Source organism: Cydia pomonella, chromosome 27 (assembly GCF_033807575.1).
Source record: "Cydia pomonella isolate Wapato2018A chromosome 27, ilCydPomo1, whole genome shotgun sequence".
Lineage (NCBI taxonomy): Eukaryota > Metazoa > Arthropoda > Insecta > Lepidoptera > Tortricidae > Cydia > Cydia pomonella.
The window spans coordinates 9532625-9551212 of NC_084729.1; the positions used below are offsets into that span (position 1 = coordinate 9532625).

The window sequence follows — 18588 nt, forward strand, 5'->3', positions numbered from 1 at the left end:
ACACTGTCAGGTTACATGCGTTCGGAATTTTTTTCACATTCGAATATGTATAGTGTGTACTTGCGCACAATCTTGCGCAGGCGTGTAAATACCAGTTCATGAAAGTACAATCGGTGTTTTAACGTGAGTACTTTTCCATGCAATTAGTATGGCAGTATGGGTACTTAGGCTGAGGCCCAAAGCATATAATACTCACTAGGAACACCGCACTAGCTAGCTGGACGTGCAAGGTGAAAGTAATCTGTGAATGTGCTAGAATAAGTAGCCATCGCTTTTAATTGCTTTTTCTTTCTTCTACAGACATTGGAAGAACTGACAAACAATGCCGAAATATTAAGGAAATCGCATGCGATTTTCTAGACCTTTGTAGAGGCCCTAAACGTTAAGATTTAAGCCCTTGTGAGTATTGTATTCTTTGGTTTAAGCACATTAAATAAATAATTACATTTCTGAACGGATCAAATTTGATAATTGAATCAAATCTGACAGTCCATAGCAATACGTATAGATTGTACAGTATTTCTATTTTTACTATAAAAGAGCAAAACACAATCTAAATTACCAAAATACTTGTTGTTCTTAAAACCTTTATGTCAGCTGTATTAACTTCCGTATAGATACAAGTATTTGACCATGGATGTGACCCAAAATGAGAGGAATCCTAATTCCTTATTGTGCTGTCGTGCCTGTCTATCTACCGACAAGAGATTGTTCAATATGCACGAATATCACCTTACTGACGCCTTTTCGCGCATCGTAGGAACTCCTGTAAGTGTTTACTAGTGCTATGTACTGTTAAGGTCTATAAAGGCCATTCATATACAACAATTACTGCATATTCGCGGTTGGAAGTATCTAAATCTGAAATAAGCCAATGTTATTTCACTGTTAGATTTGTATTTGAGATATATATCACTTTTGGATTTCCACTAAACATTTACTCTAATCGAGAAAGTTACTTGAAACTTGAATGATTCTAAGTTTATTGAATGTGGAGCATGCTTGCACACTTAAGACTAATGATTACAATTTTTCTCTATACTCTAATGTAAATAATGCTGCTTGGTTTTTAATTGTTATTTCTTACTAATGAAATTAGTAATTTCAGTTAAAACATCCCATATTTTTTTAACTCTAGCTACTGCAGGACGAGCTGCCACAGTATCTGTGTGTGTACTGCCAAGCCCTGCTACTCAAATGTGTATCATTCAAGAACATGTGTCTCCACACACAACAGAGCCTTTTGCCACATCTCTTTAAGGTAAGATTACAGAATCAAAGGATTTTTTTGGCCATGGTATTCTAGACATAAGATGGTTTCATTACAATTGAATTACATACATGTATATAATCACGCCTATTTTCTGGATGGGTAGGCAGAGACTACGTATTTCTACTTGCTATGGTCCTGACATACCCCTTTCGCTTTAATAACATTCCTCATACATGCTCACCTGTTTAGGGTGCTCTTGACCTGGCCGTACTTCAGGATTTCCCCGATTTGATCAGAGAAAGTCCTGTCGCTGCACACTCTCTTTATAGCCATATTTCACTCATTCTTTCCATGTGTCAAAACCATCTCAACATACCTTTCTCAATTTTTTCACTACATCTTCATTAAGTCCACACTTTTCCCTTATCACACTGTTCCTTATTCTTTCTTAATCTCACACCACACACATCTTCTGCTATACCCAACTTTCGCTACCATACATAAGTGTGGGCACCAACACCCCTCTATGCACTGCCTACCGCGGTTTCTGCAATTATTCATATATATTAATTTATTTAATATGTAATGAATAAATGGATTAACTGATTTAGAATATTTATGTTATTTTTGCGGTAAGTGTGTAAGTATTTATACATAATTGCACCACAAACAAACACAAATTCAACAACAGGTTTACAATGTAACTAAAGGTAGCAACTGGTGGTTTTATTTCTGTAAGCAATCTCTTCCAGACAATCTTGCAGTGTGTTTATCAGATTGATAATGTTTGAAATTCCGGCTTTGTTTGGAGAAACACAAACCACAAGAATTCTGTTTTGTATTCTTTTAAAATCAAATTTCAGTTTTTCTTTTATGGTGGGCTGCTATAGATAAATGTTATTTAGACTCCCTAACTCAAATTCTAAACATTGTTTTAGTTTAGGATTGTTGACGGCTTAGTCAAATCAGTTTTTTTGTTTGAACTGTCAAAGGATCTCTATGGAATCTCTATGAAATACAGGACAATGATGTCACGGTCAAGTTACTTGGTCTTTGTAGTTCTTTTGGATTTATTAAATAGAAATTGGGTTTGTCAATAACTGCTGTCAAATATTTTCTGGTGCTTTATTTCGTGCGTGAAATAATTTATTTTAAATACAGCAAACATCCCTATTGGGGTACTAATAATTTTATCAACTTTCAGTCGGACCCAGATTGTACTAAACCAAGCCATCCTCCTCACAGATTTTTCAATTTAAGCAAAACACAAGTTGAGATAGTTGACTGCACAATATCTGCAGAGGATGTAAAAATAGAACCCAGTGTAGACATAGTTAACATAGACAGTATCATAAATAATACAGCTTTGAAATTAGAATATGAAAATAAAGATAATGAAGTAAATATAAATAATGATACAGATATAGATTTCCCTGTTTTAAAAGATATTAAAAGAAGGAAGGGGAAAATTGATTCTACAGTTAAGAAAAAGAAAGAAATTTCAATTGAATTTGAAAATGATGGAACAGATGATGTCGGTACTGTTGATAGTGAAGACAATTATATGTGTACAGAGAAAAAGAAAAAACGAAAGGAAAGAAAGACTGTTGTTAAGAAAGAGACAGTAGGATTGAAAACTGAGAAAAATAAACCAGTTAAAGGAGTGACCAAAAATGCATCCGATAATTCTGCTATTGAGAGTGCTTATGCTGTACAAATTGTACATTTGAGCAAGGTAAGAATCATAGTTTTTAGTATATAGATGAAGATCTTAGTATATTTTTGACTTCATTAAACGGTTACATGACTGATACTTACCTGACAGTTATACCTTCTCCATAAAGCTCGCATAAGCTGGCATAAGGCTCGGTGCATTATTGAATATGTACATGTACTCACAGGATTTAACTACTTTTTATTTTTTTTAATTTATTTTTTGTAAAAATGAATCATATATATATATATAGATCTGTTCTTATGCTGTAGGAACTTGTATGTGTAAATTAAGATGGGCAAAAACTTTTTATAATTTATTGTATTTCTATAAGTGAGAACCTGTAATTGGCTCTGTAATTCTATTGGAAGTTCTAGATATACATAGCGCTGTTGGTTTTCCATATACTAAAATAAAATAAAATAAAAAAATAAATATACCTCGCCCGCAGCAATTAATAATATATACAATTTCCCGCCGTTAAAAAGGTTGTGATTGGTCACTAATAGTTATGATTACCCCTGGATAGGAGGTTACTGCGTCTCGTCGCTGGGCCATGGGCACCGAGCGGAATGTTACGAAAACAATTCACGATTTGTAATTTCTCGATCTTTTTAAGGGCTTGTGCACAAATCACGCGAGGTTTTTTCGGCTACTTTTTGACCCAAGTAATATACTTGTAGGATGAGCAGCTGGAAGAGATCGCCTCGCGCAAGAAGTCCCGGAACTACCTGGAGTCGCGGTTCCGGTGCGAGGACTGCGGGAAAGGGTTTGATTCGGAGACGGCCTTCACCAACCATCTACTTCGGCACAGCCCTGTATGTACTACTCTAGTTTACATTAGAAAAAATATTTTTTTCTCAGGAATAACCCGTTGAAAGCATCCAAATAAGGGGTGGTGGTTTTTGGGGTTCCGTACCCAAAAGGTACAAAAGGAACCCTTATGGTGCGACTCTGTCCGTCCGTCTGTCTGTCACGAGTCCAAGCATGTGAATTAATTGGTGCAGGGCGCAGCAAATCATTCAGCGGTGGACTCTACTGCCTAGGTGATAAGGATGATGACATTTGAACAAAAATACAAGTATCTCAGTTTTGCAATAGAATTCCGCTTGGTGCCTATATAACGAGATGAAGTACATAGAAATACATATTTAATTACCTAATTCTCAACTCTGTTGGTTTTTGGACTATTTTGACGAATAGTCCTTTCAAAGTCAAAGTTAGGTGGAGTGGGGTATTATTTTAATGAACTTTTTTTTTTTATACTACGTCGGTGGCAAACAAGCATACGGCCCGCCTGATGGTAAGCAGTCTCCGTAGCCTATGTACGCCTGCAACTCCAGAGGAGTTACATGCGCGTTGCCGACCCTAAAACCGGCCCCCCACCCCTCGTTGAGCTCTGGCAACCTTACTTAAATGTACAATTCCGAAACTTTTTTTTATATTTTTTTCTCAGTGAAAAAGGAAATTTATTTGTGAAGGAAAATGTGAAAAATACAATTCCCCTTATCTCCGAAGTATACCAAAAAAAAAATTATGAAATTTTTCTTTACACTAAAAATATATAACATTAATTTTTTTTAATGATAAATATGTTTAATAATGTTAATATATGCATGTTAGTTTTAAGTATATTGCTGTGCCCTTGCAGGGTGTCACATATGAACCCACCTACTTATAAGCTCCACCTAATAATGTGTAATGTGACATGCAATAAACATTTTGATTTGATTTGAATATCATTAATATTGTAACCCACGCCACTCGCCTTTTTTGACCATTCTTATACAACGGTTGCATAAAATACTATTAATTATGTATTTTAGAGCTCCGGTTCGCTAGTGTGCGAGATCTGCGCGATGCGCTTCAACGTGAAGTGTCGTCTCTTGAAGCACCAAGAGTCCCACCGCCTCAAGTTCATTTGCAAGTTCGGTGACAACTGCAACTTTGTATCTCGGGACAGGTTAGTTAATTGTTATCTTCATTGCAAACTCATACATCTGCGGAATATGCAGTTCTCGCTTGAAATGTCGTGCCGGAAAACACCAGGAGTCCCACGGACTCAAGTTCATTTGCAAGTTCGGTGACGACTGCAACTTTGTCTCTCGGGACAGGTTAGTTCGTTGTCAGCGCATACTGCATATTTTGCAGGCGTATGGCTTGTATATACGCCTGCGAAATATGCAGCGTAAGCTCGAACAGAGCTAGTTCCAGAAAGCATCACGAATCATACCGCCTCAAGCTAATTTGCAAATTTGACGACAGCTGCGACTCCGTTTCCCGGAGCAGGTTAGTTATCGCAATAACCCAAACTCATACACTTGCGACATATGCTTCATCACTATATGCGACGTGCGGCAGTCGAATCAAAGCATACCGGCTCGAGTTCTTTTGCAAGTTCGGTGAACGCTGCAACTTTATCTCTCGATACAGTTTATTTTTCCTTGCGAGTCCATATGCCTGCGAAATATGCAGTTTGAGCTCGAACAGAGCTAGTTCCATCAGAAAACATACCGGCTCAAGCTCATTTGCAAGTTAAATGTAGCTGCAGTTTCGTTTTACGGGACAGGTTACTTATATAGTTGTATCTTATATCATTGTAAAGCCCTCTGCCTGCGAAATATGCAGTGCTCGCTTTTTTTTATATACTACGTCGGTGGCAAACAAGCATACGGCCTGCCTGATGGTAAGCAGTCTCCGTAGCCTATGTACACCTGCAACTCCAGAGGAGTTACATGCGCTTTGCCGACCCTAACCCCACCCCCCTCGTTGAGCTCTGGCAACCTTACTCACCGGCAGGAACACAACACTATGAGTAGGGTCAAGTGTTATTTGGCTGCGGTTTTCTGTAAGGTGGAGGTACTTCCCAATAACCCTAACCCATGCGCCTGCGATGATGCTGTGTTGTAAATCATACGCCTGCAATATATGCTGCGTATCCTTAAAGAAAAATGCGACAGAAAGATTGAAACGCACTGGTCCGAGTTCAGAGGCAGATGCAGTTTTGTACATCAAGGTTACTTCTCAGTTAAAAACCCATATGCCTGCGAAATTTGTAGCGTGAGTCGAAGAAACGTAGTACGTGGAAGCGTCATGCGTTCTACAGCTGAAATTTAGTCTCACGGGACAGGTTATTTAACCTATTCAACTACTTATAATGTTGCAGGGCGCATGCCAAGAATCACCACGCCATGCACGCGGGCAAGACTTTTGAATGTCAACACTGCGGGAAGACGTTCAAGTGAGTGAATGTTACGTTATTTTTTTAATATTATTATTCATTTTATTTATTTAAACTTTATTGCACAATATAACAAATAAAGTACAAATGGCGAACTTAATGCCTAAAGACATTCCCTACCAGTCAACCATCAGGCTAAACAGAAACGGTATTACGTGCAGGCATTAAACAAAAAAAAAAAAACAGAATAAGTAACTAGAAACAAGCAAAATAGCGATAAATAATATATACTAACGGTAATAAACTTACATAAATATCTTATACCTTTAAACGAGCAATTCTTGTATATATATTTCTGTGATCTCGAAATCGGCTCTAACGATTTCGCTGAAATTTGGTATATGGGGGTTTTTGGGGGTATACAATCGATCTAGATTAGTCTTATGTTTGGGAAAACGCGTGTTTTCGAGTTTTCATGCGTTTTTCTTTCGACGCAGAATATGGTCGCTAATTTCGTGTTGCCGGCCACTGTCCGTCTGGCCCAGCGGGTTAAGACGCGGACGGCTAGAAACGAGTGTTACGGGTTCGAATCTCGCCCGGTGACTAACATTTGTTTTTTTATATATGTTCAAGTTTATATATATAATTTTTTAATATTTATTGTTTTAGACAAGTTTAATTTAGTAAAAAAATGTAGTTAAGATTATCACCTATACACCACCATATTACAATAAATAGGTATAACCGAGCAAAGCTCGGTCGCCCAGGTATACTATAATTAAACATACATACATACATATTAATTTATGTACCCAGTGCAAAAAATACTATGACTACGAAGGACAATTAACCAGAGAGCTTGTCGAAAAAGTGCTTGCGTAACATGCGCTTAAACGAGAGCTTGGTTTGAGCCTGTCTGATGTTGAGTGGGAGATCATTCCAAAGCCGGATCGCCTGAGCGGTAAAGAAGTTAGAGACAAAAACTATGACAAGGCACAGTAAGCTTATAATAAAATTCTTGGTATCGAAGTATTTTTAGGCACAGATCCTTATATAAGTTGCTAAAAAATTAATTACAGATATTTTAAGATATAGTACTTTACGTTAGAACAATTAACTTTAAATAGAAATAAAAAAAACTTTCATGTTTTTTTTTTGTTTTCATTTAACGATCAAAAAATTATAAATCTATCTAATAATGATCATCTTGTGCATTTAACTGACAAGATGTTTAACACTTTCTGTCATGACAACAAATGTTTGTCTTTAATGTCAGGGTCACTAGACCCTGCCTAGGAAACCGATGGTCCCGGGTTCGAACCCCTATTTGTTTGTGTGATGAGCACGAATATTTGTTCCTGAGTCCATGGGTGTTTTATTTTATTTTTATTTGGGATGCTTACTGCCTTAAGAGGAATTCCTAGTTGCGATTATTCCATACAAACGCTCTCGACTGATTCCTCCCTGGATTTTTAACCTAGAGCAGTGATTTTTTCAAAAAAGATCAATATCATCAATATCTGTGCCGCTATGTTTTGCTTTTTTGGATTATTTTATTTTGAAGAAAGATACAGCGCCTCGAAAATCGCAAAAACGGCTCAATTGAATTGGCTGTAAAAAAAGGCACAGTATACAAATATGACAAAAAATATCCAAAAAATCAAAACATAGCGGCATAGATTATTTCTTCCTCTTGCAGTTTCCAAAATTTCATAAAGATTGATTGCGTTTTGGAGGAGGAAACAGTCGAGAGCGAAACCTCGATTTTTGAGTTTTTTGCATGTGAATTTCAGTCCGGGCTGCAGTTGTCCTTATCGCACGAATTGGAGGCGGAGACAGTTTCTAAATATACGTACACAGAAGAAATAGTGATGGGCATAACATCCTTATTAGGGATTGCAGAACCGGTACTGTTTTAAAGAACCAGGATTTCCCGGTACTTTCGTAACTGGTCTAATTATTTCATTATTTTAAATAAAACGACAGCATTTTGCGATTTGACCACTTTTCGTATTATAAGTAATTTCGTATAATAATCACATGTTCTTTTACTACGTATAATCACAATAAACAAGGCAATTTTTTTAAGAAATATACTTAGTATTTTACATTGCTCACACTTGTGCGTCACAAGTAAAAGATAACTACTTTGATGTTTGCCACTAGATGGCAAATTTAATGCAATTACATTGACGAGGGGATTTATATACTTATAAGTATCGCAGTCGTATTGTATAATCCGCCGTATTATATTACGGCTAGCCGATATCAAAATAAGGGCCATTTTGAAATGCGGCGGTTCAACGATTAAGGTATGTTGGGTAAATACCGGATGCGGGTGAAGAACGTAGGACATTCATTTGTCCCTAATTTGGCTTTATTTTTTAATGTTGGCAACATTGTGTAAGACGCCATTTCATTGCGCCTCGACTGCCAGTGTCCCCGCGTTGCTCAGGGAGTCGGGCTTGTGCTATGCGCAATCACAGAGAGCAAGGTAAATTTCGGGAATTTGAATTCGCCCTGTAATTTATTTTGCGTATTGTGATGAAACTGTGTTTGTTTTTGTAATTGTGTTAACAGACCTAGCACTGCTGTAGACCGATATCCGATCGTGACCCATCCAGGTAAAGATCGGAAGGAAACAATCCGATCTTTACCTATTTCAAACAGCAGTGATTGTCAAACTTTAAATTTTCTTCAATTTACCCACTGACCTACTTAATTATCACGTTTATTGTTTTCTTGATCACACTTTCATACCATTATTTTTATCCAGTACCAGCCAGTTGTATGTGTATGTACACTTACTTACTGACAATGTAATTTTTTTAATTTCCGCAACCCAAAGGTTGCCTGGAAGAGATCGCTTTTTAGCGATAAGACCGCATGTTGTTTACCTGTGCTTATGTTTCTGTTTTCTTTTGTATTGTTTTTTTTTATTGAGGTGTGCAATAAAGAGTATTTATATTGTATAGGGATGATACATGTTGAATTTTATAACAAAATCAAGTAAAATAGATAGCAAATGAGCAATTTTTCGCAATAAAGTACCTACACATACGGATGCATATGTAGATGTGCACGCATATATACATAGCTAGTTTGGATACAAAATAGAGATAGGGCTTCGAAATTAGTTTCCTTAAAATGCTTCAGGGGGCTCTCTTTTCCTATATATTTACTTTACTCTTTACATACGATCCTTACATTTTATAAAAAAAAAGATTATATATCAACTATATATTATATACATAATTGCAAAATTAAACCAATAAAATCGCAATTTTACTTATTTTCCATACTTCAAGATGGGCTCGCAGTGACCTTGACCTTTTTAAAGAACTACTTAGTCTTTTTGATTTTTAAGTTTGATTCTTATTTTTTTGGCGACCTTCATTAAAAATGATTCGGCACGATTATTTTTTATTTTGATTTTTGTCCCTCCTACTTAAGTACTTAATATATTCCAGTACATTCCTTTCAATAAACAATACATTTACACTTTCACTAAACCTGTACAGTTCACGAGATCTTAAATTGTCAAAACTTCGAAACCTATCAATAATTTTAGTGGTTTTTCTTATTTTATTACTTCGAGTAAACCTTACAATAAGAGGTTTCTTAGCACATTGTTTACTTATCAAATTACCTTATGAGTTATGACATAGGTAGGTATCAAAGTTTGAGAACCACAATTTTACCAATTATTGTATCAGGGTTAAGATCGGATACAAAAATACGAAAAAAAAAACTTTCGTTGACAACTTTTAAGTTTGTAATTATTGGTGGCTGTAATGTAATTTATATACAATGGATAAGGGTAGACACCGGACCTATTTATTTGTGATACCTTATTCTCTTTCCATTAGAAGCAACTTTTTTTCACCATTCGATGTTCTCCCTTGATAGCAAAACACTCGTTACCCTAACCGTTCTATATTGAAGATTACCAAAATTCAGGCCGAATCTACGATTATTATTTAACGATTCGCTCCGTACTTCAAGAATCTGTCACGTGCTGAAACATTTTTTCACGAGTTCTCTCAATTGGTCCCAAAATTGTCCGGCATTACCCAGATTGTCATTGTCATCAAGTTTAGCCCCATCGCACTACAAGTTAAATAGATTGTAGTTTAAACATATATTTATACCAACTTACAAAATTTCACAACACACTATGATCACTCCCAACTTACTGATACGGATAGGTACAGTCAAGTGTAAAAATATGGGTGTACACATCTTACTCAAAAATATGTACCGTTGCATCTTATTCCAGTGTAATAAGAGCGTAGTACCATATTTATGAGACGATTCTTTCGATACATATTTTTGCACTTGACTGTACGACGACGACCGAAGCAGGGACATCATTCTTTTTTTTCTCTTACCTATATAGTAATTAATAGATACAGTATAATATAAAAATGAAAAACAATATTATGTGATAACAACAAAAACAACTTGCGTCGGTCAGGCAGCGCAGGATAAATTCCGTCCGGCTCGCGGGCGATGTCGACGGAACAGTGCGCAATGAGCGAGCGTTCGAGTCTCGCGTCTGTGTGCGCGCACTCACACTTAGATAGCTCACGCTCCCGCCCATCGCAGCGCGACAGAAACATAGCTTCAAAAATTCGAGATTTGAAAAGTTGCTCAACTAGGAATTGCTCTTAAATACATAGGTTAATTGACTTATCCACTAGATGCAAATTACAAGCTTCCACGTATATAATGCTAAAAAACAAATATGAAGGTCTCGAAATAGCAAAATATTACACTGTATAGGTAGTATTCAGGTAAGAAACTATGAACGCAGAGTTATGCCGGGTATCGTTAACTATTTATTGGTAATAATATTTTTAACAATATTAATCTTGCTATGGAACAAATCTACATCGTTCAGTTCATTAAATACATTCACATTTTTTATATGTATATAAGTATGTATGTATTTATCTATCTGTGTAAAATTGTCCCCAAATATTTATTTATTTTTTATTAATATCAACTCTTCCAGTAAAAGCACAACATACTTGACGCACGTGCGGCTGTCGCACCCCGCCATGAACGTGGCATGCGACGTGTGCGGTGAGACCTTCGTCAGCCAGAAGGGGGCGCTGCTGCACAAGAACAGGATGCATCCGGAGGTCTGCAACAACTCACATGCATCCTCTAGAGTACACATTTATTTATTTTGAAACTCACGTGCATCCTCTAGAGTACACATTTATTTATTTTGAAACTCACGTGCATCCTCTAGAGTACACATTTATTTATTTTGAAACTCACGTGCATCCTCTAGAGTACACATTTATTTATTTTAAAACTCACGTGCATCCTCTAGAGTACACATTTATTTATTTTGAAACTCACGTGCATCCTCTAGAGTACACATTTATTTATTTTGAAACTCACGTGCATCCTCTAGAGTACACACTTATTTATTTTGAAACTCACGTGCATCCTCTAGAGTACACATTTATTTATTTTGAAACTCACGTGCATCCTCTAGAGTACACATTTATTTATTTTGAAACTCACGTGCATCCTCTAGAGTACACATTTATTTCTATTCACCACACCAGCTGGTAAAGGCTCTCTTGATTGTTCAACTGGTGAGAAAGTTGCATTTTATCCACAGGCTTTTGCCTGATTCACCTGCCGGCCTGATTTACCAGATTAAAAGTAATCTGATGAAAATTTTGAGTTGTTTCCTTATGTTAGCTAGTAAAATTGGCTTTTAAATGATGATTTTGACTGATAAATATTTAATAACGTTAATTTGGATTTGATATTTTACGGTTAGTATTTTCCTCACATTGGTGAACAATTTTGTTTCACTCTGTGGCAAAATTTGTTTAACCTTCGTGCCTTGAACCTTCGCAATGCTCATTCCCACTTTTTAGATATCTAGCACACCAAGACAAGCGGGCAACTCGCTCGTTTTTTCCCAGAACGCGAAGAATATAACAGACATAAATATTTATACTCAATAGGGTGAACTTTTCAGCACGCGAAACCTCAAAAATATAAGTGCCCTGTCTGCGCAGCCTACTTTAATAGCGTAGAGGCGCTGAACAGACACACAGACACGGCCGCCGAGCACGGAGCCCTGCGGCCGTGCGAGCAGTGCGGCGAGAACTGTGCGAGCGAGGACGCGCTACGGGAACATGTCAAAGATACACATCCGAAGGAGACGCATCGGTGTGAGGAGGTTTGTATTTCGCATAGATATTTTTATGTGTTTCTTAACTAGTACAGGGGTTTAAGTATTTTGCAAATGGCGCTAGCATAGTTTTCAACTTTTCACCGGTCAATTCCACGAATGTTAAATTCTTATCGCTGACTGTACTATTTTTTCCACAGGCTCACCAAAGAGAAATTGAAATGGATTGTCTCTAGTATTTTGAAACCCTATTAACGTTTAAATCCCAATTTTCGAACCGCTCGCTACGCTCGTGGTCAATTTTGGAATCTTTCGCTTGCTCTGGTATCAATATTACAGACAATTAATACAGTCCATATTTGTTAGTATCAACTTACAACCTATATTATGTTACCTTCCGCACAATAAATTACATAAATGAAATTAGGTAACTTACACACTTTAGATTGCTGATTATATTGGCCGATTTACCGAACTGCACGTTTGTGAACATGCAATTCGATAAATCGTCCCAAAATACCAGAATCTAAACAATTTTATTAAGGGTTGGAGCCGGTGTAGCTTTATTTCATTAGCGCATTGTAATAGATTAGATTAGATTAGATGATTTATTTCATGAAAGACAATTACATAATAAATTTTCATTGATGTCAAAAATATAAGAATTTCTATCATGATCGTCAAAATAAAATAATAAAAATGAAAATAATAACAATACTAATGAAATAAAATTATAGCTCCAATAAGGATTGTCAATACAATTAGAATAAATAAGAGAAATAGTAAGTAGGTAAATACTTACAAAAATCCAAAATATAAATGTACAATGTCAATAATAATGTAATATGCCTACTTGAATAATAAACTATGTTTATCTTTAAAAAGTGTAACATGTCGTTCCCCACGGCGGCGTCGTACGACACGCACCACCGCCGCAAGCACCTGAACCAGCAGGCGCGGCGCGCGCGGCCCGCGGCGCGCAAGAAGTACGCCGCCCGGCCGCGCGCGCGCGGGCAGTTCGTGTGCGAGCACTGCGGCCGGGTCAAGCCGGTAATATATAAGCATTAGCTATACGTGTGATAAGGGAAAAGTGTGGACTGAACGAACATGTAGTGACAAAAGTTGAGAAAGGTATGTTGAGATGGTTTGGACACGTGGAAAGAATGAGTGAAAGAAGGTTAACAAAGAGAGTGTATAAGGGAGAAGTAGAAGAGGGAGCTGGAAGGGGTAGACCTCGGCGGACTTTCTCCGATCAAATTGGGGAAATCCTGAAGAAAGGCCAGGTCAAGAGCACCCTAAACCGACGAGCGTGTATGAGGAATGTCATAAAAGTTAAGGAAGCGAAAGAGGTATGTCAGGATCGCAGCAAGTGGAAATCCGTGGTCTCTGCCTACCCCTTCGGGAAAATAGGCGTGATTATATGTATGTATGTATTAGCTATACAATTATTTTTTTTTTTTTTTTCAAATATTTACACGGCATTACAGCATATGCCAATACACCGAATAATTAGACTATACAAATACAAAACATATATAAAATAAAAAACAGATATTCATTAATAATCAAATTATTATTATCGTATGGCTTTATTGGAAAAATAAAATAGAAATCAAGTTTACAAAAGTAACGTTATAGTCAAAGTTTAAGGTCTAAGTTTGATAGCCATTCCCTGGCATCCACAGTTATCGCGTGCAGCTCTTTCATGCCTCCAGAAAAACATCTCATGGGACATTCCTCCACGATGTGCGTGGTTGTCTGGTTTGGCGCGCCACAGTCGCAGTTTGGTGAGGGCTTATAGCCCCATTTATGGAGATTATGGTTGCAGCAGCTGACACCGGTCCTTATTCTATTCAGTGTGACCCATATTTTTCGTGTCTCATCAAGCCCGGGTGGTTCTTTTGTTGGGAGTATATCGGCGATGGAAATTTGTGACTGTGTATTATACGTGTTCCAGCTCTTCGTCCATTGTAAGTTAACGCAGAAGCGTTCTGGGCCTATGATTTGGGAATCTGACCAGATAGGTCTACGAGATCTGAGACGTGCATTGGGAAGGTGATCAAGTGTTTTGCTGATGGGAAGCATGCCTTTCTTAGATTTCTCCCATTCCCTCGAGGCAGCGTGTGTTCTGCGTATTTCTGGCGGCGCAATATGAGAAAGAACAGGAAGCCAATGTGTAGGCGTTGGTAATAGGCAGCCCGATATTATCAAATGAAAGTGCTGGAAAGCCTATCATCTCACAGAACCACAATGTGTTCGTGCACGTATAGTGGAGCCGTTAACTACGTATAGTACGATGGATTTAATCGACAAATCACCCCCCATACCGATGTTTTTTCTCAACCATTTTAAAAATGCAACCCTTCAAAGTTTTATGGCGCCAAACACGACTGCACTTGGTTAATGTACCATTATTTGTCCGTTTACCTATCGCACATTTAAAAAATAATAATCATTCGATAGCTTGTGAATTAGGGAAATAAATTTCAAGCATAAATGTTACAGAGAATTTTCCACAAATACTCGAGAATTAATAACGAAGATAAAAACATTTAAAATATAAAATAAAATTAGAATAAAATTAATAAAAATTACAGAAATTTCGAATTAGATACAATGAAATAAATTAATTACTAATAAAATCTAGATTAAAATAAAACATATTTTTCAAGCCTAATAAAGCCCTATTCTTAAATGACTATAAATATATATTTATAAATGAATTGTAGAAGAGAAAAACCTAATACGAAAGCATTTTATTCCAAGCTGAAGAAGAGACCTCCGCTTTGCTCGGTAGAAAATATAGTAATTTCAATATACAAATACTAATATAATATTGTCTTCGGTCACAGCAATAGTTACTCATGAAATAATACTATGGAAAGAAAAAAAGGGTCCATAGTTTTATTTCATATTTTAAGCACATGCATAAGTAATTTAAACTTTGGAATTATTTATAAAATGAAACGCGTTTATATATATTTTTACAGTACATATGGTGGTACTTTATAGCACTAGTGCGAAAATTACCATATTACGTTACTGTGTCGACCATTTAAAGGGCCATATGTACTGTAAAACGTTGTACGATACATGTGTTTTTCGCACTTGTATTGTAATGTACTATTAAATTATTATGACAGAACGCAGCATTGCTCCGGTACCATCAGCGTATACACGAGGGCGTGAAACCATTCGCCTGCGAGCATTGCCCCAAGGCCTTCACTTTGAAGTCTTCGCTAGTTGTAAGTATTGACTATTGAGCTTTACATACTCGTAAAGCAGAACAGGCGGGTCTATGTAAGAAGCTCCGAATAATCTAAATAATTGTACCTAATTAATAAGTGGTGAACGGTGTCGGTCACACATACTGTAAACAGTGGTTAAAACACTTTATATTTAATCCTTTCTTGTAGTGACTGTTTGTTTACCTAATTAAAGTTAAAAAAAATGTACAAAAATCTATATGGAAAGCGTCTCTGTTTTAGACTTTTAGTAAGTTGTATACTGAGAAAAAGTGACTAAGCCCTCCGGTGGCCAAGGCCGTAGTTCTAACGTCCTGACCACTGGGTGGTTAGCCCCGCCACATTCATCCTCCCAACCGGCCGATGGCAGTAATATTCAATATAAAATCTACAATTTTGCATTAGCAGTTTAGCACTCTCTTAACAATGATTGCTTGTGTATGCAGTGGCACACGCGGACACACACGGGAGAGAAACCATACCAATGCGCTGAATGTCCGCGCGCCTTCAGCTCCAAAGCCAACTTCAACAGACACCACAAAACAGTAAGTACGCTTGTATATATTGGCACAGGTTCATAATGTTCATATTAATCTTCTTATTTGTATGCATGTAGTTAGTGAATTTTATATTCGTTTCTCATAGCTTTGCGATTCTAGTGAAAAAACGGTACGTTTTCTATGAAATTCCGTTTCGGGAGAAAACATCAACACCCTGCGTATGAAAGCGATGGTCCTGGGTTCGAATCCCGGTAAGGGCATTTATTTGTGTGATGAATACAAATATTTGTCCTTGAGTCATGGGTGCTGTTTATGTAAATAAGTATGTATATATCGTCGCCTAGTACCCATAGTAGTTCGTGGAGACCGGTCTGTTTAAGTTTACACGGGCTACATGTTATGTTATAAGTATGTAACTTTACTTTTGACTGGCATTAACGTGAGACACTTCATTTAGTTCTCGTCAGTTTGTCTGATATAATTTCTTGACTTAATTATTTATATAGCATTTCAAGTCTTGGAGGCCCTTTATATCTCTAAGGATAATTTAATGATCGGTTTTATTATTATTATACCTCATAATTCATTAATAATAATTCATTTGTAGTTTTACATGTATGTAAAATGTATAATTGTTGGTGCAATAAAGAATATTTACTTACTTACTTACCTCTGACACTTAGTCACTTTTACATCTCTAAAGAATTTTCGTATTTATTGTTTGTATTTTTACCATAGTTTTTTTTGTTTAATTTGACATTTAGGGACCGTATACATCTCTAATAAAGAATGTAATATTTCATTGATTCCATATTTGTAATTGTATTTTGTTATTTTTATTGCTTGTAAAAAAATACATGTAAAAATGCCCATGTGGCCTGTTTGCTGAATAAATGTTTGATTAAGTACAAGCTTTGCTTAGTTTGGGCTAAGTTGATATGTGTAAGATGTACGCCAATATTTATTTATTTATGATTTTTGTGCAGGTCCACCTGGGGATCCGCGGGCAGTTCCCGTGCTCGGTGTGCGGGCGCGTGTTCACGACGCGCTCGGACGCGCGCGTCCACACCGGCGCCGTGCACCGCGGCCTGCCGTGGCCCAAGCGGGACCGCTCCAGGAAGAACAGGAAACACGTAGACGACTTAGATAATAAATAATATTAAAATACTGAAATGGAAGTTTTTTTCTCAATAGAGGATATTACGCAAAAGTCTGCGTAGGGGGCGCCTCTAGCACATACCGAGGGCCTACTGCGAAACACGAAAATCTAGGATTCGTTATCTACCTCTCTATCACTTGCATATTCGAGCGATAAAGAGGCAGATGACGAAATTTAGATTTTCGTCGCGGTAGGCCTCTCGAAACAAATCGCCTTGATGCATCAACGTTATAGTGAAATCTTATCAAAAAACCGTTTAAGGCATAGTATGTTAAAGTTCCTCTATGGTTTACACTATGTATATATATTTCTTATTATAAATACATATTTCCTCATTCCACAGACGACTTAGTACCTACTAGATCCACCAGGAGTTGTCTTTTAGAAACACACCCACACAAAACCGTCGCTTTTGGTATCTCGCAACTAAGTGCTGGAATACTATCCCTCCACCATTAAGATGTCTTAAAACAAAGCAATCGTTTACGTCTCATTTTAAAATGTTCCTTTTAAATAAATAAATTGCAGGAATTCCGCACGGGTAATTGGTTGCAGATTACCGATAGTCTGTATGTGTACAAACACTTTATCTTATTGTAGACCGTTGTATACTTCACATCTGATATAATACTATACAGTATACACGCACCACACTTACATAATCCCTACTACGACACATTATCATTCAATAGCCAAGCTACTCATTATTTTTGTATATTTATATTTTTTTGTTACATCGATAATCTTTTCGTGATCCGGATTCCAGCAGAATTATGTGCCCCGAAAGAGTGGAGCGTATTACTGAGCCAGAACCTTTTTGTTTTGCTGCAACGCACACAGCACACATTACCTTTTATTGATGCTTTTTGTTCTTTATTATTATTATTATTTTGATAGTGCTATTGTTTCTATTATTACCCTGTATGTATGGGACAAATCTTGCAAGTTAAATTTGTCCCACTAACCGGTTTCCGATGAAGCTGAAAATTTGCATACATTATGTAAGTCGGGTGACAATGCAATATTATGGTACCATCGAGCTGATCTGATGATGGAGACAGGAGGTAGCCATAGGAACTCTGTGATAATACAACGCAACCTAATTGTGTTTGGGGTTTTTAGAATTGTCTCGATGAGTATTAGTTGCCTGTGGAAAAAAAGTACGGTCAGCGATAAAAGCTTGTACCAAAGATGAACTGTTTGCCAAAAACTTATTTTTTTGTTTCGATGTGTGTATTGTGGCAAGCGAATAAATGGTTTATCCATCTATCTATGTGATAGTGCTGCTCTCTGGCGGCAGAACATTGCAGTAATTCTCTCTATAAAGATAATCTTAAAATGACTATACTGCTGTACAGTCTCGATATGGACTCTAAGGAGTTGGTGGTAAAGATGAAATAAAACTTCTAA

The 18588-nt window shown here is 36.9% G+C and overlaps 1 protein-coding gene across 3 annotated transcripts; it reads left to right on the forward strand.

Moving 5' to 3' along the window:
• The first annotated feature begins 512 nt into the window (after positions 1 to 512).
• Positions 513 to 17192, forward strand: LOC133532557 (zinc finger protein 91-like). Of its 3 annotated transcripts, none has more exons than XM_061871285.1 (12): positions 513 to 768; positions 1139 to 1261; positions 2418 to 2948; positions 3611 to 3745; positions 4754 to 4890; positions 6094 to 6168; positions 11126 to 11285; positions 12119 to 12322; positions 13160 to 13324; positions 15418 to 15519; positions 15966 to 16064; positions 17006 to 17192. In XM_061871285.1, exons 1-12 carry the CDS (start codon positions 634 to 636, stop codon positions 17174 to 17176), a joined length of 2037 nt encoding a protein of 678 aa, XP_061727269.1. In that variant the 5' UTR covers positions 513 to 633; the 3' UTR covers positions 17177 to 17192. The 3 variants fall into 3 exon arrangements, with proteins under 3 accessions (XP_061727269.1, XP_061727270.1, XP_061727271.1); XM_061871286.1 differs by having other exon boundaries at positions 514 to 768; positions 11126 to 11255; XM_061871287.1 differs by lacking the exon at positions 13160 to 13324 and having other exon boundaries at positions 514 to 768.
• Positions 17193 to 18588: the final 1396 nt, after the last annotated feature.